This window comes from Bactrocera neohumeralis, chromosome 2 (genome assembly GCF_024586455.1).
Source record: "Bactrocera neohumeralis isolate Rockhampton chromosome 2, APGP_CSIRO_Bneo_wtdbg2-racon-allhic-juicebox.fasta_v2, whole genome shotgun sequence".
Lineage (NCBI taxonomy): Eukaryota > Metazoa > Arthropoda > Insecta > Diptera > Tephritidae > Bactrocera > Bactrocera neohumeralis.
The window spans coordinates 76,061,483-76,083,016 of NC_065919.1; the positions used below are offsets into that span (position 1 = coordinate 76,061,483).

Below are 21,534 nucleotides of genomic sequence, written 5' to 3' on the forward strand. Positions count from 1 at the left end.
AGTCCACTATGGAACTAGTTTTTGACAAATATCAAAACAGTTTTGGAAAAGTTTGAAATTATTTATATAAGACTCTCTTTAGTTTAGAACTAGTCTGAATCTAGTTTGCAACGTCCTTGTAAGGAAATGGCGTAAACAACTCTGACAAATTCGAGAATATTTCAAATAACTTTAGTTAGTTACTAATGCATTTGGACCCATTTTTCTACTCAATAATTCATAACTAGTTGAAAAAGGTGATGGGCCTGAAAGTGGACTGCTCTAAAATAAGCTAAAACTAATTGGAATAAACTATTTGTATCCTAATGACATATTATATATCGTCTAACCAAATTTAGCGGTCTGATACATCCGTATCGCTAAAAAAAAAAGTGAGCGAAAAAGTGATCCACAATTGAAGTGTTCGCTTCAAAGAGATAATAAAGGACCTCAACATCGACTCGACATACTCAACAATCTAGCAAATGACACTCCAAAATCGGGATAAAGTCAAATAAACCAAGTGAAAATTAAAAATTAAGATGATATCCAATAAAGGAACGGGATTTATCGCTAAGCCACCGTATTCGCCAGGTTTGGTTCCTTGTGGTCTATTTTTCTTTATGAAACTGAAAAAATCACTTCTGGAAACGCGCAAATAGTCTATGAAGGCATTAAAAGTTATTCGCGCAAGGCACTGAAGGACATCCCAGCCGAGGCTTATAACAAGTCTGTAGAAAACTGGATTCTCAATGTTCGTGTTGGCTCAAAAGTAGTCTATTTTAAGTCGACATTAATGGTTTGTATAAAAGTGTATTAAAAACGAAGAAGATCCTCCACTGTTTCAGCAACTCTCCGTGGAAGAAACTTAAAAAAATGTTTACAAGAAGAGCTTGTTCGTACAATGAATTACGGTCAAAAAGAAATCAAAAATTTTTAATTGAAATTCAGCAAGGCTTCGGTCGTTTTTGGTCTAATATGGATTTTTGATCAAATCAAAAAACTTATATCTGATTGTGAGCAGGACTTTTTAATTTAAATTTCGCGCGAAATCTCATTCATGGACTTATTTTTTTTAGGTTGGTATGACTTTCAGTGATATCTGTGCAAAATGTCACATCAAAATAATCATTAGTGGGAAGTAGGAAATTATTCAACAAAGAAAACAAAGATTCAGAATGTTGGAAAATACTTTCGGTGGTATTTGTTTGTTAAAAGCTAGTATTTTGATTGGTACAAATTTTTCAAAGAGGGTCGAGAACGCATTGACGAGGAACCAAGTCCATGACGGCCATCAACATCAACTCATGATCATCATGTCAATAAAATAAAGGAATGGGTGCTAGAGAATCGACGTTTAATAGTCAGAGATCTTACTGGCATCGCTGGAATATCGGAAGGGTCAGTGAAAACCATTTTGAAAGATCGCCTAGGCCTAAGAAAAGTGAAAGTTCCAAAATCTTCAAATTTTTTGGAAAAAACAGCGTCGTGTTAACGTCTGTGAAACAATGCTTTCCATCTACCAGGTAGCCATGAAACATACTATTACTGGTGGTGAGTCTTGAATTTATACTTAAGATCTGGAAACAGACGAGCGTTAATCGGCTGACTAAGGTAAGCCGAAGACGAAAAAACCACGCCAAAGCAGGTCAAAATCAAGGTTATGTTCACAGCTTTCTTCGATTGTCGAAGTGTGGTGCACACCGAATTCACTCCGACCGGCCAAACTGTCAACAAGGAATACAAGTTGAGTGTTATGCGTCGTTTGCGCAAAGCTATTCGTAAAAAGAGGCCGGAATTATGGTCTGACAACTCTTGGCTTTTGCACCACGATAATGCACCGTCACCTATTGCATTAATTCTTCGTGAGTCTTTCGCCAAATTTTCAACCAATGACCGAAAATGGAGAGCGGCTACACTTTAGAAGCTGGTAACTCGAATACTATTTGAAATATCGACTTGTTCGCTCTTCAAAATTCGGATCACTTGAGAGTAGTGAGTGATTGTGTTCCTTCATTACTTCGTTTTATGATAATCAAGTCATTACTCTCGAAAGTAGTAAAGAAAATAATATCTTCTGTGAATGATACCAGCTATTATTTAGTTCAAAATTCAAGTTTCTTAGCATGAGCTTTTCTGAAACGTTTGTTTGTCAGAAGATCATACGGTTGTTATTGAAGCAAATATGAATGAAACTTAAGAGCAGTCCCATCACAAATAAGCATTTTCTTGAAAGGGGATAACATTGAAATAAACTCCACAATAATTTAGTATTTTAGAGCAATAATTAATATCGTGTATATTAATGGAGAATGCCCGAGCTGTTGGAAGCTTTTACAGCATATTGCTGATACTGAAGAAGAGCATGACTACGGCTAAAGGTAGTGAACTTCACTGAACCTTAAAAGCGAATTTTCAAGGCTCAAAGGCCGATCAATGAATTAAAAAAAAGTAAACCAATTCAACCAAGTTTTTTTCATATGTGCTTCACTTCATAAATAAGTAACAAGTATTGGATAAGTATTGCATAAGTTTATTGTACACACCTTTAGTGTAGTAAAATGTTGTTTTAATTCCTGAGCAAAAACAACAAGTGTTTTCATAACTGCCATTTCTGTTTAAAATTATTTTAATAACATTTGTTGTGTGTGAGCAGCTTGCCTTTATCTCGCTGAGTAGTAGCCAGGCAGCAAATCCATTATGTGGCATGCAACCGCAACAAAAAAAAATACAACTTGTGCAATAGTTATGCGTGAATATGAACACGTAAATGATTTCAATCTACATATGTTTGCGGCGAGTTTAAGTTCAACACACTCACACACACAGATATATATATACATATGTATTGTTATTACGCAACTCACTTTGCTGCCATTTTTTATTTATTACTAGTATTATTTCTCAGTGTACGTGTGTGTGTGTGCTTTGCACGCATTTATTACGCTTTTTCAGCGCGCTTATTATTTTTTCACCTACTATTTAAATATTGCTGTGTATTTTGCTGCTCAAATGAATTATTACATTTAATTAAGTGCATATGTGCGCACACATGACCGGCAACATCATTAATCATTTTGTGGCAACAGTCTAACAGGATTTACGTGTTTTTTGCTTTGTTTTTCTGCAAGCACACAAAGCCTTTTCCGCCCAACACAAACACACACACGCATACATAGACACTCGTACTTATGATGGACTTGCCTATGTGTGCAGCTCCCAGTTGCCAGTTGCCGTTAGTGCGTCGGTGGTGAATAATTGTTCATTAGAGTAAATTATTTTCGCCGCACAGCTTATCCTTTAACGCATTGTTGTATTTGTATTATGCGCTACACACACACACACGCATAAATAACTAAGTAAGCGCATAAGTATGCGTAAGCGGCCGTTTATAAAAATAATTTATTTAATTTATGCATGCAACGATTTAAGCGCATTTATGTGTAGCTAAAAAATGTCGAGTTTTTCGCATTTTCATTAGCATAATTCAATATTTTTTAAGTTGCTTCATACGCTTATGACATATTGGTAATTGCCTGGCTCGATAATTATTACAATAATAGGATGTTATGGATGAAATAATGACACAGATATATTGCACACCTGGCAGTCATTATATTCCTTAATTCATCCAGCCGATATTCAATATTAATCATTTTTTTTCGTCATATTTATATGCATAAAGCAGAAACTTGTTCGATTCGATTACAAAATTGCAATTATTTTTTTAATTTGCAGGAAAAAAGCGGTTTGGGCGAAGAATCATCCCTCCTCAGGATATCCGCTACCTAAAAAACACCCACAATGAAAGGACGAAAATAGCCTCAGACGAGAGACCTCCCTTTTGATGATGAGAATTTCTGATATAAGACCAAAAATAATTGGCAGGCTTTTGCCAGCTTCCTTGGAAGTACAACATGATTTGAACTTTGTTAAAATGCTTCAAAACCGCAAGCGCCAATCAAATTTTTCACTAAAAAATCAAAAGGTTATTTTTGAGTTAAAAAATTCTTTGGACGAGTCGACAGCATACCTAGAAGACCTGAAAAGGTGTCCTTAGAATACTGTTAAAATAGTTCAGCAATTTATATACGTATCGAGGGATTTCGGGCACAGTGTCTATGAGGATCACATAATCGAAGGTACATATTATCATTTTTGTAAAACAAAGAAGGCAACTTTTTTGTCAATGCTAAGGCCTAGTTTTTTTTCTGGCACCACAAGAAAACTGAGCACACTACTTCCGAGAGAGAGAAAGAGAGTTCTCTTACAAGCAGAGCTGTTGGCAGATGGCTCTTAAGCGCTTTTTTGTAATTTTGCGGAGCTAAAATGAGAAATCACTGCATGGAGGATGGCAAAACAGATATACCATTTTTTTTGGAAACTATGACAAATCAAAAGGATACAAAAAACACCTACTTCTGTTAATAAAGATTTACGATAAATTTTTATGATCTAAAATAATCCCAAGATATGCTCTAAAAACATTTTTTGTTTATATAAAGCATTTTCTTTCACTTTTTGCTACGATTTGTCGAAAAAATGCTTTCGAAATGAAAATTTATTCAAAAGACTTCACTATTAAGCTCTACTACTTCGACCCCGAAGCTATTATCTGAACCAACTTCCCCTTTAAGTGCTTAATTTCCCTTGTATATTATTTACATGCTACCTTTCATAACATTTCCCTTATTTTACGACTTTACTCACCCCCACAAGTTTCATTAACCCTTTAACCGGTTTAAGTACTACTCGTGTTCGAAATCAATTATGACACTTATGTTTGATTGTCCCCGCCCAGCTAGCAACACACTTCATGCTCACACCTTAAGTGCTTAAGTTTCACGATTTATTTGATTTGCCTGACCTCTGCCCCGCCACCAACGAAACATTTTCGTCGACACTGAAGAGTAAGACATTTGCTAACTACCCCGTTTTCAGTAGCATTTAAGTACGCCCCCTTGACTAATTTCCAATTAACGCTAAATTCCGTCGACAAATATTATATGCGAGCTATGTATGGTGTGTACTCTCTCTCTCGGCTAACTGTTGGCTTCTCTGCAACGTGAGCGTCACACAAAGAACAGGAAAGTAATAAAATAGAATTTAACGACTTTTTGTCATGGCAATCCACTTGACCCCACCATAATCTACATATTTAAGGGTTTTACAAGCGAACTTCCTGACTGTGTGTGTGCGTTCCTATGTAGACGTGAGTAGGTGTGTGTATGTGAGTGCACGCTAACGCCACGCGAATTAGTAAGAACTCGAAATCACTTTTCCGCTTTGTCATAATTCACATTTCAGTGGCTGGTATGACACATACATACAAATACAGATGAATGCATATACATATACTCACCTCCGCAAACCTATAGCCTCCCATTCGCTAATCGCTCTACAATATGACTAATCTGCACGAAATGCATCGCGTCCCTGGTCTGAACGCAGATATACACACATACATATACACATATAAAATATGTATGTTTGTACTTCAGTCCCCAGCGCAGCAAATGTTAATAGTTAAGTGAAAGCAGCTGGCAGCCATTAAAACGCACGCTTGGCCACCAGGTTGCCGGCGAAACGCCAGCGCACTCACCCTCTCATTCACCCCCCATCGCCTTCCCCACCTCACATGGTCATCGGAAGCGTGCCAAAATGTGATAACGGTGCAGAATGTCAAAAGGCAAAATGAAATAGAATATTATTACTAAGAAATTAAGCAGCAAAAATATTTTGCGCCGGTGACGCATAAAATATCTTCGATTACACATTCATTTCGTCGGGGCAAAAGGGTTTGGCCACTGCAAGCACTCACGCACACACTCTCAAGCACCCACATACATATGTATATTTGTATTGGAAGAGCACGCAGACGTTGTTGTAAACGCTGTCCATTAATGAATGAATTCCTGTCTGACTGCTGTCTGGTATGTTGCATGAAAGTATTTCCAATTACTGACTGGGTGTGCCGTTGAATTGCCGTTAAAATTATAAACGGAATGGAGCAATAACCATAATAAGGATAATATACGAAATATCTTTAAACGATATTTATTCATTGCTTATGCATTCTGGTATATGAAGTGATTACGATATATGATTTTATTTCACTTTAAAATATTGGCACCGCAGTTATAACACCCTTCACAGGCGCATAAAAAGTTAAAAAAGGCATTTAGTCTGACTTTGATCAGTTTCTATGGCAGCTATATGCTATAACCGTCCAATCTGGAGAACTTATTCGAAGATTGTAGCGCTACATTGGGTGACATTCTGTAAAAGATCGTGAAGATATCTTGTCAAATAGAATGCTGTCCAAATTAGAACTGGTCCATACTTGTCCGATATAAACGATCTGACAAATAAACATATACTTGTTAGGAAGAGGATGTGAGAACATCTTCAGGTCGATATCTCAAAAACTGATGACTGAACTAGTCCGCGTATATACAAACAGACCGATGGACAGATAGACGAACATGGCGTAATCGTCTCAGCTTTTGACGCTGTATGATGTATACATATTTTATAGGGCCTTTGACGCTTTCTTTTGAGTTTTACGAAAATCTTGGCAAGCTTAATTTGCCCTGTTCCCGGTATAAAATAGGACGAAATAGTTCTGTGATCTGCAGTATAAGTAGGTTAATACATGGTATGTATTTACTCATGGATCAATAACTGAAGAAGGAAAAGCAGTTGCTTTCTCCCTTAGAAATGCTTTTCTTGTCTTTTTGCTGAAATTGTTGGCATAACAGAAAACACCAAGTCGGGTTTTGTTCCCAGCAGCAAGTCTATTAACTTCTTTCATTAACTTGGATAGTCATGTGCCAATAACCGCACACAGCCTTCAGTACTTTGAGGTAGAGAGAAGTATACCTTTAAGAAACAACATTTAGAAACAACCTCCAGACTTCAGAGACTTGTTGAAGCATAATCAGAAGAGTGAGGAGCTTGCGAGACAGATGGTAAGAAACTAGAAAATTACCTTCGCTAATGCCCAAACTTCAGCAATACTTCTACAGCTTCAAAGATTCCAACCTAAAAGACATTGGTCAGCTAGATTGCTGGAGAATACTTACTTGGTCAGCACTTAGAAGCATTTTATAAAATTTTGTTTTTGTTTTTTGTCTCATAAGAAGTCCAGCTAACAGTGTCGCAAGGTTCTATTGAAGATAGGCTTTAGACTTCAAAATTTCCCATAAGTCCAACGGTGTGATATCGCAAAATTTTCATGGTCAATCGACTGGACTAATCGTGAAATTATCTGCTCACCGAATTATTCTCTCAATAAATCCATTGATTTATGCGATGTGTTGGAAGTGGCACCGTCTTATTGAAACCGAATGTCGCCGAGTTCACGAGTTTAAATTTCAGGTATCAAATAGTCGGTTGTCTTGGCGCGATAATGATCGCAATTGACGGTTACGTTCTCACCGGCATAGTTTTTGAAGAAATATGGACCGATGATGCCACCAACCCACAAACCACACCAAATCGTTGTTTTTCTGGATGAAATAGCGGTTAATGAATTTCTTCAAGTTGCTCTTCGTCCCAAATGCGGCAGTTTTGCTTGTTTACATATCCTCACAGCAAAATAAAATTTGGCTGCAACTATAGGTCGCATAAAAGTATGCCTTTTGAGCCAAAAATGTTAACCTTTTTCAAAGCGTCGTCAGAAATTTTTTTCATTTCTCTAAATAACTAAAGGACCCGTCCACGCTTCACTGTGGCTGATACATAGATAACAATACTACTACCATCTATATAATTTCTCTTAGTTGGATTATAACTTATAGTTAATGAGATATAGCATTTTTGTGAAGCAACTTGTGTTAGTTTACAAAAAAATGGATCATAAAGCATTTCGTGTGTTAATAAAGCATTGCGTTTTGGGGGAAAATACTGTTGAATTTGGGCTCAGGGAAATCCATCGTTGAAAAGATATTTGCTAAGCTGGAAACAGGCGAAATGAGCACCGAGGACAAGGATGCTCTAAAGAGGCGAAAGCTCTGTGCAAAGTGGGTGTCTCGCAAGTTCATAATCCAACAAAAACAACGAATAACTGATTCTGAGCAGTGGTTAAGTGCTCTCTAATCGGAATAAAGCCGAAATTTTTCGTCAGCGATAGAAATATGGCTTCATCATTTCCTCCTGGAGTCCAATCGACAGTCATTCTAGTGGACTGCACATGATGAACCGGTTCTCAGGCGTGGAAAGACGAAAAAGTCGTCTGGAAAGGTTATGACATCAGTCTTTTGGGACGCACGCGGTATAATACATGCTCAACGACTGATTACTGAGCCAGTTATAATCCATTTCACTGCGTATTTGGTTGCAGTTCTTTTCTACTATTCCAAATACTTAGTAATTGTATTATTTTTGAGGAAAAATCTGTACGCATATATTCAAATGATTCCTACAAACATGAATTTTGAACAAATGCCTATGATTTGAAATATAATTTTTGTATTTATGAAATGTATTTAATTTTGACATAAAGAGATAAAAGGTATCCCTACCCTGGTTCTACTGGTTCTAAGCAACCTCACCATCAATTTATCAGCCAAATCCGTTTAGCCCTTCTTGAGTTATAAATGGTGTAACTAACACAACTTTCTTTTATATATATAACAGATAAGCATTTATTTTTATAAAAAAATAGATTTTCAGATCCCAACTGATGAGAAAATACATGAATTTTCCACTACATTGCCATTAATTTTAATTTCAATTCATAAAACTGCTGCGTGACCTTTCGCCATTATATTCCACATATGTGAATATAAAATAGGAATGTCACACATAGAATGAACATTGTTGCTGGAGTTTCGAATCAGAAAATAACCAAAAGTGCATAAACATAATTATTATGATGCACATGGCATCGCACCACATAGCCCCACACAGCACGTGTGCCACATCATCATATGTTGTAGAATTTGCGGTTTTGCCACCGCACACACCCCACACCGAGGCGCATCTGCATGTGACGCAACCGAAATGTCCAAAACTTTGCGAGATGCCAGAAAATCGGATTTCATTTGCATTTTGCGCTAACATTTCGCTGGAAAAAAGACGCGGCATAATGAAATCAGGCGAATGCGACACACACACACACAGTTATTTGCGTGAACTTGCGCGAGGGAGCGCCGACACCGATGGAACAGCTATATGCTCCTACATAAATGTGTATAAATGTACCATATATACATACATATGTGTGTGTGTGTGTGAGTGTGTTTGAGCGACCTTTGTGCACATGGCACGCAGCTGGGAAATGGCAGAAAGGAAACGCGTGTCAGCGCTAAAAAGTTGTAGTGCCTACCGATAATGACAGCAACATTGCAACAGTAATAACAATAACAACAACACAGCAACAACAAATGTTGCTGCATGCACATAAAGAGCAATAATCGCTGCTGTTGTCGACCGCACACACACACTCGCACACACGTGTCGCAGCCCTTGTTGCATGCCACCATGTGCTGCTTGAAATGTGAAAAGGAAATGTTGGCGCTTGTATTTTCCGCAAATAGCACTGACAACAAGAACAAAAAAGGAAAACAAAGCCAACAACTACAAAACAAAAGTATATAAATGAAATCAAAGTAAAGTGCAATGGAAGCGCTGCCACAAGGCTATATTAACTGCCGGCGGTTTGTTTATACAAATAAACAAGTGACACAGACATATTTATTATATCACATGTACATATGTATGTATATAAGGTAGTATATGCAATGTAAGTGCATTGAGATGAATGAATTTGTTGGCGTTTGTATGTTTGTGCTTGCATTGCAGTGACAATTACAAGTGCTAAAGTGCTTGTCCGCCCACACACATACGGGCATACATACTCACTCGTGTACATACCTCAAAGTCATTGTAAATATATATAATATATCGTGAAATACTTCAGTTATCTATTTGCAAAAACAAAACACCAAAGCCTTTCAGAGAAGCTTCTCTGATAGCCTAAAAGAGTATGAAAAGTTCCTTTTTCAGATTTGATTCGACAGTTTGTATGGTAGCTTTATGCTATGGTTGTCTGATCTCTTCATCGTTTAGTCGGTATGCAATTTTGATCCGAACTGAACAATTTCTTCGAACCACAGCCTTAAACAACACATCTTACTGAATATCGTCAAGAAATCTGGCCCAAATGAAAAAGTTTTCTAAAGAAGCACCTGATTCCGATCGTTCAGTTTGTATGACGGCTATATGCTATAATAGTTCGATGTCGATCGTTGCTACAAATAAGTAGCTACTTTGGAAGGAAAGGACGTGTGCAAAATTTCAGATGAATATCTCAAAAATATAATTTTTTACGGAGTCTCTGAAATTTCCTTCCAGTTATTACAAACAATAGAAGTGGGGATGTGGTGCAGATCGCGTCCAAGCTGGTGCATACTGGGTAACGCTAAATGACCTGCGGTCTTTACGGCCTTTCAATTCCTGAATGATTTTGAGTAGGATTAGCTTAGGAATTGGTAGAACCCCGGACTGGTGGTTGCGGCATTCTGACATCTGAGTCTGATGGGGTGACCTTCATCAGAAATGTTTGACGGGACAATGTGGCAACCGCCCCGGGCGTAAAATAGCCCCATATTAGCGAGGTAGGCGTTAAGACGACCTCGCCTGGTCGACTCTGAACGCATAGCCGTATAATGGCGTGCGTCAACCCTCGCCTTGGCCTCGTTATAAAGACAACATTGGAACCATTAAAGGCGACCAATTTTCTGGGGGACGGATAGCGGTTCTAAGTGGACCATGAACAAGAACAACAAAAACACAAACTTTGACGGAAGGAAGATGAAGGGAATTGAAGGGATGTCGAAACCGACACTCAAATCTGTCCCGGGTGATGTCGGGGTGAACCAGAGATCCCTTTCTATTAGGCTATTGTAAGCAAATGAAAATTCGCTATGACGTACTAGCAAAGGAACCTCTGCTAGAATTATAAAAATCTTTTTTTCAAATAGCTTGTAATCGAAAAAATTTCTTCAATCTGATCAGATAAGAACATGCCAATACACTTAGGCCAAGAGCGTGCTGAGCGAGAGCAAAGACGATAAGGGAGGACCGGACACAAATAAAGCTAAATCAGCGGTTAAACGGCAAAGGTCGTATGAGGGAGAAGCCTCCCTTGAAAAAAAAAACTGCGAACTGGGGCTGCGCCAACTTTTAACAAATTGGTGACTCTTCGGAAAAAAGATGCACCCGCGTTGGCAAGATAACTTCTCACAGGATCATATAAAGTGAAAAAAATTCATGTATAACTAAAACCTTAAATTAAAACTTGGACGAAGAGAAAAAACTTAAAATTGGATTTTTTGGCAGACTTTTTTACAAAAAAATAAATTAAAATTTCTTTGAAAAGTTCATATTTTTTTCAAAAGTTGTAATCGAAAAAAAAACCTTTTTCAAATCTTTAAGAATTACCCGTCAAACCCATGTAACCCCTTAATACAAAAATATAGTATACGAAAACAATCAATCATACATTATTTTGGGAGTGTTTCAAGCATGTGTGGCATCAATGAATCCATAAAAAGTCTACAAATCTCATATTTTCACCAGTGCAGTCACGAACTGCCTCACCATAACCTAAACAGCTGCGTACTGTGCGCTAACTCCCTCTCCGTTGCAGCATCTAATAGACATGCCGTGCGCCCAGAATAGATGCGCTCCTGTTGCATTTACAAAACAGTTTCATAGGGCAATTAACTTTGAAAAATGCTGGTGTTGCATGCAAATGCTGCCACGCTTAGCCTTAAGCATCGATAAAAGCATGTGCAGCAAGTATATAAAAGCTGACAAAGCACGGGGCAGCGAAGCGCTTACAGTACATCAAATCGCGTCACCTGTGGCATTAAGCACAGCAGTACTGCAACAAAAGCAAAATAAAAAAGAAAGAGCAACAACAACAAAATGTACATGAAAAATTGAGTTCAAATGCCGAAAGCGAGTCAGTGCCAAAAGTAATGTTATAACGGTGCTTTGCATGTGCAATATGGGCTTTCACACACATACGCACACACCCAGCATTCAAATGGAAATCAAAAAGTCGTAAAGCATTGAAAGCACACCGGAAATCCACCATGTTGACTGCATTTTTACGACCCTCGTGCAACATCAGCGCCGCGCTCCGCCACACCACGCCTGCATTTGTGGCAACAATCGAGCGCAAACAGCAACAACAACACCACTACGAACAATAAAATTGCAGCGGCAATGCCGGCGCCGCCGCCGCTGCTGCCACCCAGCGTGTTCCGAGTACTTGCCACAAGCGTTAACGTGCACGTAAGCCCCGCTAAGTGCTAAATCGTAAGTCGTGTGTCGCCTTTATCCGACGCCGAGTCAACCGCTTGACATCTGGGTAACACATAAACTCGCCTTTTATGACTCTGCTTTGTGGAGCATAGCTGCAGCGCCATGCTGCAAGCATGCAATGTCTTCAAGGCCAGCGGCGGCGTGCGGTCGCTACGCAAGTTAGTTCTAAAACGTCTTTTTACCGCTACTTTTCTCTATGCAACGTACCGTAATATTTCATTTTTTATAGTCCATTTTTTGTGATTTTTCTATTTTTCCTTAGTTTTGTGTGCGCTTTCTGAATGACTTCCTGCTGCTGCCACTGCAACGTCGACATGCCACTCACTCGCCCCCCATTTCCTGCCCTAACACGCCCTCTATTCGGGAATATGCTTACATGCGTTCGTTCGTGGTTTGGCACATGCATCTTACGGCGTGTCTGTCTGTCTGTCGGTGTGTCCGCCCCAACATTTATTGGCGGCGTCGCTGGCAGCTACTCCTCATCGTAAACAGATGCAACAAGCGATGTTAAATCAAATTCATGCGAATGCAGTGTCAAAATGCATTCATGTATATTAGTATGCCGCATAATTATGCTAAGCGGTAGCTGATGTGGTACTAGTTCAATTTTAGTTCATTTAGGACCTTGACTGGTTATTGATTCTGTTCGATATTTTGGAGCAGCGTACTGAATACTCATTAAAGAAGTCACTACATATTGAAAAATAACTGGTACATATTTTAACTAGTTCCGAACTACTACTAAAAAAACTAGTTCGCTTTATGCTAAAAATACAACTACGTTTGAAAAAATCTTCTCTAGTGTACATATCCGTGCTGAATATTACAGCAAATTTCTTGTGCATAAGAGTTCCCTCCAGCCATGACACTACTTCATGCAAAATGGAGTCGACCGACTTGCCTTTGATGTAGGTATGCTGGGCGCTTAATATTTTACACCTCAGTATTCTCCTATTAGTGTAAAGATCCAAGAGTCTCTCTAACGTTTTCAGTAGAAACTGGAATAAACTGATGCGCCTGAATTTATTGGTACCAACATGAGAGGTTTTGAGGTATTGCCTGCCTTCGGTATAAAGTCCACCTTAACCAGTCTTTAGGCCGTCGGCACATGACCTAATCTAATCCTAAATGGGTAAGTTGTAGTATTATTTTATATTCCACAGTGCTTCTTTTCTGTTTTACAACATAAAAAAATCTATAAAAAGTACTACACATTTCGTCAGATATGTTATAAGCCGCTCACGCACACAGTTTGATAACATGCACTATGTACATATGAGAGCAAACATTTTATGTGCTTTGATGTTGCAAGCAACAAATGATTCTTGGAACTTGGCGAATATGTTGTTTTAATAAACATATTTTTATGCACTTTTAGGTGGCATTACACAGGTGCTGCCGTTAGCTGGGGATTTGTAATAGGATTACTCAACACTCCGCTCGGTTCTCAATACCAGCTAGGCCGGATATGCTTGTATAGTTAGTATATGTTTTTGTATGTGTGCGAGGTGATGACACATAAATCTTAAACCGTTTTCCGCGTATTCAAAGCGTGTGATTGCATTCCCTGAATCCAGCAATGACGAATACATAGGATTAGTGGGACCCTATGTTTGTTGTGGATAAGGAGGAAATGTGAGATATTAATCTTCAAAGAACAAGTTTGCAATCTCTACTAATATTGCTGGAAAAACGCTTTGGTTGTCGGAGGAAATAGCAAAAAAGGCGAACTATTCTGGTATGAATTCTGAATAAATTGCAAAATACAAGGAACTAGTTAAATACGTATTCTTAAAGAGTCTTCAGAAGGTGTTATAAAGCTACTGAAAAACAGGGAAGTTTAAAAACTTTTAAGTCCTTATTCGCTTTATATAACTCGGGTATTTGCTGAGGAAAAAATTTAAAGCTTTTAGTAGAAGCAAGCTCTTCAGAAACTCTTGAAAGCTTGTAAAAATGGTTTTATTGTGTTTACTGACCAGATTCCTAGATTCTAGAACCAAAAGGCGCTCGTAAAAATTTAGTTTAGTCTTGGAAAAATAGTTTTATCTAACAAAAACTCGAAAAACGTTCTGCAAGGGTTGCCAAGGTTGAAACTTGCCTAAGAGAGGAAACGAAGAGGAACTTTTAGGTAGCTTGGTCTTAATAACTACAATTTATTTGAATGGAAAAGTAGTGCTAAAATATTTTCAATTCAAAATCTGCGCAATTTTAAAAATAGAGTTGCCGCCTAGAAATAAAAACCGTTATTAAATAGAATTGTTTGCTAAAATTCGTAATTATTGCTGTCAACTTTAAAATTTACTTAATATTAATTTTTCTAGAGTTGCCACATATATTTAATTTTGGAAAAAAATTATGTCGGCGTACACTGACTTAAATTATTCATCAACAGCAATATTTCATACATATCATAACATGTCTACCACTCTTTTTAAGGTATTTTGAGACTCATGAATTTTATATGACTTTTTTATGGCAAGCTTCTTTCGACAAGCCACTTGCCGACTTATACTCTGCTTACCGGAGAATAAGCAGAAATTCTTTGCGCTCATATTGATTTATCATATTCAGCCAGAGTTTTGAATTCGTTTTCCGAGTTGCTGGAAGAGTTTTTCAGCCACTAGCCTCACAGTTTCCTTATAGCACGATTATTGCTCAGAAAAAACCCGCAACTTCATACTAAGAAGTGCAATTCTCAAGTGCGAATTGGTCATTGCAACGAGGCAAGTAGGTAAGTATGTTCGTGAACCTCGCTTGTATGTAAGCCGACATTTTTTTCATCAGTTTTGAAATTTTCAGGACCGACGTGCGTTGCCACATTCGGCTAAATGCTGTCCTTTGCACATTTCTTCGCCTCAGCGCTCAGCTTTGGCCCCACAGCGGTGCAGTGAAGTATGGCAAAGAAGCAAGCGCAAAAGAATACAAAGCTCTATGCAACACTGCGCGCTGCACATACACCCACACACACATGTTGTGCTGTTGGCGTTGATGTTGCTTGCGCGCTGTCAATGACAGATTGGGAATTTGAAGCAGCAAAAAAATTGCTGAAGAGCAAGCCGGAGCAGCGTTGGCGCACATGTGGCAGCATTTGCTAAATGCACTAGCACACACTCACGCACATACTTACTGATGTACATACAAGTACACATACATATGCATGTGTAGCAGGCGTGCGTTTGTTTGTCTTCATGTTTGACTTCCACTTAGCGCGTTGTCAATGCAACGCCACGCCAGCCCAAGTCAATGTGTGTATTATATTCAAGCGGAAATGCACCCACACACACACACACGTGTACAAATATGTATATGCCTTCATATATTCTCATATTTTTTTCAGCGCGCCTTCACTTCGCCACTAGAAAACTCATAATGCAATGTTCGCCCGCTTGCTGGCAGCAAGTAGTCGCCAGAGAGCTAAAAGCAATCATCATTTAATGTCATAAATCGCTTTGGAATTACAGAAATTCTCCACATTACTATCCAGCGCGGTTCGTGCTGCTGAGTGCTACTCCATTTTATGGCATTACGAATGCCATGAAGGCGTACGAGCTGAATTTAAAGTTTGACACATTGTGTGGCAAATTGTTGCTGAAATAGTCACTTAGTGTAAATTAAGACTTAACATACTTGTCAGATGTCATATGCAATGATATTATTTGGTATTCAGAAGTTATATAACTTTACTCTGGTATATGCAGTCATGTTGGAGGAGGAAGCGGACATCCATTACAATTTTTTTGGTTGAACCAGAATTTGGGCTGCACCGACATGATTGATTTTTTAGATGTTACATACAAAGCGAAAGAGTTAAAAACGATGCCATCTGTTTTTTATACTTTTTTGTTGTTTTTTTTTTTTGTTTTTTGTTTTATTTTGGTTGAACATTATTAAGGTCACACAAATATTATTGAGTTTGTAACAAACTAAACTCGAATTTTGCAAAAAAAAGAAGGTTGCCATCTGTTTTTTGTTTGAACTTTGTTTAGGCCGCACTAATATTATTGGATTTGTAATTTGTTACAAACGAAACTCGTATTTTGCAAAAAAAAAGTTAAGAAGATTGCCACCTTTTAAAAATGTTTTGTGCAAAAATTGTTTTTTGTTTTAAATGTAATAATTTACTGAAGAAAGAAAATAACTTTTGGTAAAGCGGTTAAAATTTTTGAGAGGTGTTGCCACCTGTTTATATTTGTTTGTAGTAATATTATATCACTTTAATTGCTGTATTAAAAACTAGAAATAGAAATAAAATTTCTGTTAGATATTTTTTAGAAAGGCTGCCATTTAGAGAGTGTTGCCACATTTTTGAAAATGTTCTGTTAAAAATTTAAACAGACGGACAAACACTTCAATGTGGATATAAAACTGCTAAGATTCAAAAATGCATAGAGCACAAAATATTTTTGGCGAAGGTTGCCACCAATTAGATTTTTTTACATATTATTTGCTAATAAACAAATATTCTAGTTTTAATTTAGTAAAATTGACATTAAACTTTGCATAGTAAAGTAAAGAGGTTTCAGGAAAAAAATTCTGGCCATATTATAGAAAAAAGTTGCCACTTTATTGAAAATTTCTAAGCAAAAAATATATTTAATTACACAGTACAGTAATCAAAGTGGAAGGTTTTCAAAAAAATTACCAGTGAATTTTTTTTTTGTAAACGGTTGCCACGTGTTAATTTTTTTAATTTCATAAAATTAATAATATAAAGTAAATGTTCCCTTAAAGGCATCAAACTTAATCATTAAACACTTAAATATTTAATAAAAAAATTGTATAGTATGTATAAGCGGGTTAGTATGTAAGCATATCTAAATTCACTAATACTCAATTTTTATTTCTTACTACGATATATTTTTTAAATCTTTTGTTTGGTAATTTTTAAAATAATTTATTTTTTGAGTAATTTAAATAAATGGCAATATTTTTAAAGACTACAAACTATTTTTACTAATTTACTAGAAAACTGGGATCTTCAATAAAAGCTTATTATAACGGTAGTTTTGTTTACGGAATTCGCTTACCAATACCAAAATATAACCCTTAAATTCAGCCAACATTTTTATCTAACAACAATAATTACGAATTAACCAACACTTCAAGAATTCAAATAGACATTTGTGGTGCAATTATATGCAAATTTCGACTTACTCGCTTTCTGAAAGTCCTGTGACTCGTCGCAGCCCGTTGGACCCCACGCGCTGGCGAGTAGCATGCAAATCAGCAGCAATTGTTCGCTCCAACCAAGCTGGAGCCAGTGCAGCGTGTTGCGAGTACTGTCGCTTTTGTTGTTGCTGCTGCTGCTGTAGTTGTTGTTGTTGAGCTTGCCATTCAACACAGTGCAAGAACATTTTCTTCGCACCCAACGACGACTCTCTTGAAGGCGACATAGCTTTGTGTTTGTTGCAGTTGTACTTGTTGTTTTTGTTGTTGCTAATTGTGCTTGCGCAGCAGCAGCATTTGCAAATGGGAATTTTTGATTGATAATGATTTGGGAAATTTGCGGGGTTGCCATTTTGTTGCACAAGTCTGCAATCCGTCATTTATGTACGTGCAACACGGGATAAGTTTCTGTGAAATCTCTTGTGTTGCGTAGCTGTTTTCGGTTTATTTGTAGTTGTTGTTGTTTTTTTTTGTTGTTGTACACGAATACTTTGTAATTCTTTTTAATTTAACGGTACTTTTACGCGCTTTGTTTTTGTTGCACTTGCAATGCTCACACGTTTTGTTGATATGTTGTTGGTATTGTTGTTGGTATTGTTGTAATTGGCAAGAATGTGTAAGAGTTTTTGATGCGACCGAATGTCAGCAGTGCGTCTACAATACTTGCCTTTTGTAATTGGATAGTTTTCATGCTGTTTGTGGCAGCAAAAACTTGGCATTACACTTAATTACAGTGTTGCCACCTATAAATGCTTTTGTTTTTGCGGCGTTGCTGTTGCTATACAGCAACTTGTGCCTGTATTTGCTGCCTCAAACGTTCGGCATTGGGGCAGTCACAATGGCATCAAGTAAGTACTTATTTTGTTATTTTTTTGTTGTTTTTGGCTGCGTATGGCAACACTTTAGTTTTATGTTTCGTGAATTCTCTTTTCCGTGTTTTTGTTTTGCGCTATAACGGCAACTACTGACACTAGCACTTACAGGCAGAACTAATGTCATTTACTGTTGTATTTGTTACTGTTATTATTGCAGTTATTGTTGTTGTTGCTGACAGCAACATTTGTTTTAAATGAGCTTTTGCTGTATGCGTGCACCTCTGCAATGCCATAACATTTTATTATCGTGCCAAATATTTGTAAGTGCTTATTGTAGTTGTTGTTGTTGTTGTTGCGCATTTATTTAATTTTTCGTTGCTTTCACCTTGCTTCGCTTGGTTTGTTATTTTTGTTATTTTGCTGTAATCAGCGGTAAATATGCAAGCGGACGCTCAAGTGTTGTTGCGCTTACAAGCACTTAAACGACACGCTCTTAATGTTTATTGTTGTTGTTTTTATATTTACTTGTTTGTTTTATCATGCGAGTCCTCACTCCTTGTTTGTCCTTTAAGTACCGTTTTTCGCTTTGTTTTGTTTTAATTTTTTTCTCCTCTCAGTTTGCCATTTACGCTCGATATTTCAGCTGTCACGCACACACTTACACCGTCGTGCAAGGTCCTGCCTTGTGGCGATCCTTGCGTTTGTTCAGCCGTTAAATGTGCCGCACCAAGGTTCACAAAAATCTGAAAAATTGCCAGAAAATGCAAAACATTTATAATTTTATGTTTTATTAATTTGGACAGAGAAGAAGAGAGGAGAAAAGGTTAAAGAAATAAAAAGATGTAAGCTTATCTAAGGAAGTGGTAAAGTGTGGCCATAAAGGCACATGATATACCCAATGTACACTAGAGCTGAGCGTATACTATTGTGCAGATAAGTATGACTGAACTTTTTATTGTCTAAATAATTTCAAAAAGTCTGTTAATATTTGAGTTCTTCTTCTTTATTGGCATAGACACCGCGTACGCGATTATAGCCGAATTATTAATCACGAATTCAAATTATTTGAGTTTGATTTACAAAACTGAAGACCCTTCTAAAATCTAGCCTAAAGAATTAACAATTTTAAGTCAAATAATATGGAAATAGCCCAGCAGATGAAGTGCGCTTGTATCTTCAAGGCATTTAATATAATTAAACCTTCTATGTCAGCCCTCAATCAGTCAGGGCGATTAAAATGGAAATATTTTTGCGAAACATCCAATAACTTCAGTTGAAAATTAAAAGGTTTTTACGACAAAGCAGTAACTTCAGCTTAGGCCCTTAATTACAACTTCCTGACAGAAAACGGTGGACTATTAACTGGTGGTTGAAATATCGTTCCAACAAATTTCTTTCACATTATGACTCTGCTTGGATTTAATGGCTGTTTGGCGAGATGATCTATGTATGTTCTAAAAAAATGTACTTAAAAGACCACAAATAAATTCTTTATTCAGTCTGTTAGCAAACTGTGTATAATTCAAAAATATTCCTAAATAATAGTTAATTGACGCAATTAAGAGGCCAAGGACTTCAATATATAACGATATTTCAAACTACAGTGCTAATTATAACAATATTTTTTTATGCTTGGAAGCGTTTAGTGTAATAAGGTTTTTAAGACCGAGCAGTTATTTCGGATCAAGCCGATATTTCGACTTCCAGGTCTCTTAATGATAACTGTTCATCCATACTGTGGCTCTGCTTAGCTTCAATACACACACATATGGGGTATTCCATACCAAATCGACCACTTTTGAACCCGACCCCTTTAGATTTTGCTGAAACTTATCCATCCTTTTTTACCCTTTGAAAAACATTTTTGAGAATTTTTTCAAAATTTTTTGTCCAACTTCAAAAAAGTTATGAATTTTTCAAAAAAAGGCTTTTTTATTTTCAAATAGCCATAACTTTTGTAGAAATTGACTTTTGGGGATCTTTTTTTTTAAATTTTTGTTTTTGAATGAACTTTTCGAAAAAATGCACGAAAAAAATTTAACACGATCAATTATATACATTAAAATAATCGATTTTTTTAAGTAAAGTCGTCATTTTTTGGAAGTTCGCCATTTTTTGAAAGCTCGCCTTTTTTTTTTGTTTTTTCCTCAAAAAAAAACTACAATTAATTTGACAACTATCCCTGCTAATCCCGGAGTGGGCCGATTTTTTTTAAATATTTTTTTTTTTTTTCATTTTTGAAAATTTGACAATTTTTTTTTTTAAATAAATAATTTGGTATGAAATACCCCATATGTATGGCCTTATATCCTTATTGCTTCAGACAAGTTCTCAATTTACTCAATTAGCAAAGTATCTCGAAAAAATTGCTAATTGAATTAATTAAGAAGCCATCGACCTCATTATATAATGATATTTCAACCAACAGTGATAATTATGACGAGATTATTTTATGCTTGGAAGCGTTTAATATAATAATAGGTTTCTATGATCGAGCAGTTATATCGGAACAAGTCTATGATTTCAACTTCCAGGCCACTTAACACTTCTTCTTCTTCTTAATTGGCGTAGACACCTCTTACGCGATTATAGCCGAGTTAACAACAGCGCGCCAGTCACTCAACACTTACTGTTGGTTGAAATATCGTGCAAACAAAGTACAACCAAATTGTGGCTCTGCTTAGATTCAAGGTTTTGTACTTGAGTGGGCTTCAGAAAAGTTCTTAATTTATGGAATAAGCAAAGTACTCGAAACATACTTCAAAGCAATAGAAAAAATATCTGGTAACATACTTTTATTACACACTGTATAAGTAAAATAAAAGGTTAAGGTGAACTAAGCTTAGCAACGTAAAAACTTCTACACACATTCATACATACATACATACACGTAACAACTTAACATATTTAGCCCACAAAGAAGTGCCTAAGAAACAATTTAAAAACTCGCATAAAGAAAATGTTGCTTAAATCTTCAAAGGCGAAGAATTTCTACGTCCATGCAGCACTTTTTGGCATTTCTAGTAAGTTGGCGCTGGAAATTCATAGGATTCTTTCGCCAAGACAACTTCATTCATGCAAAAAATCACATCAAACACACACATTCATACATATGTAAGTATCAACTCACACTTACCTACCCAAACACATACACATATATGCACAAACTCATTTATAGGCACTTAGCAACAACACTAGCCAAGGCAAAAGTGGAGATGAAACAGCGCAGCCAACA

General features: G+C 36.9%; 1 protein-coding gene across 3 annotated transcripts in view; it reads right to left on the bottom strand.

The window, feature by feature from the left end:
- LOC126762147 (hemicentin-1) overlaps positions 1-21,534 on the bottom strand; it is a 268,515-nt gene that overhangs the window by 194,233 nt on the left and 52,748 nt on the right. For all 3 annotated transcript variants that reach the window (XM_050478702.1, XM_050478695.1, XM_050478685.1), the window contains exon 2: positions 17,473-19,042. In XM_050478702.1, the coding sequence (XP_050334659.1) occupies positions 17,473-17,836 (364 nt within the window). In that variant the 5' untranslated portion in view covers positions 17,837-19,042. The remainder of the gene's footprint in view (positions 1-17,472; positions 19,043-21,534) is intronic.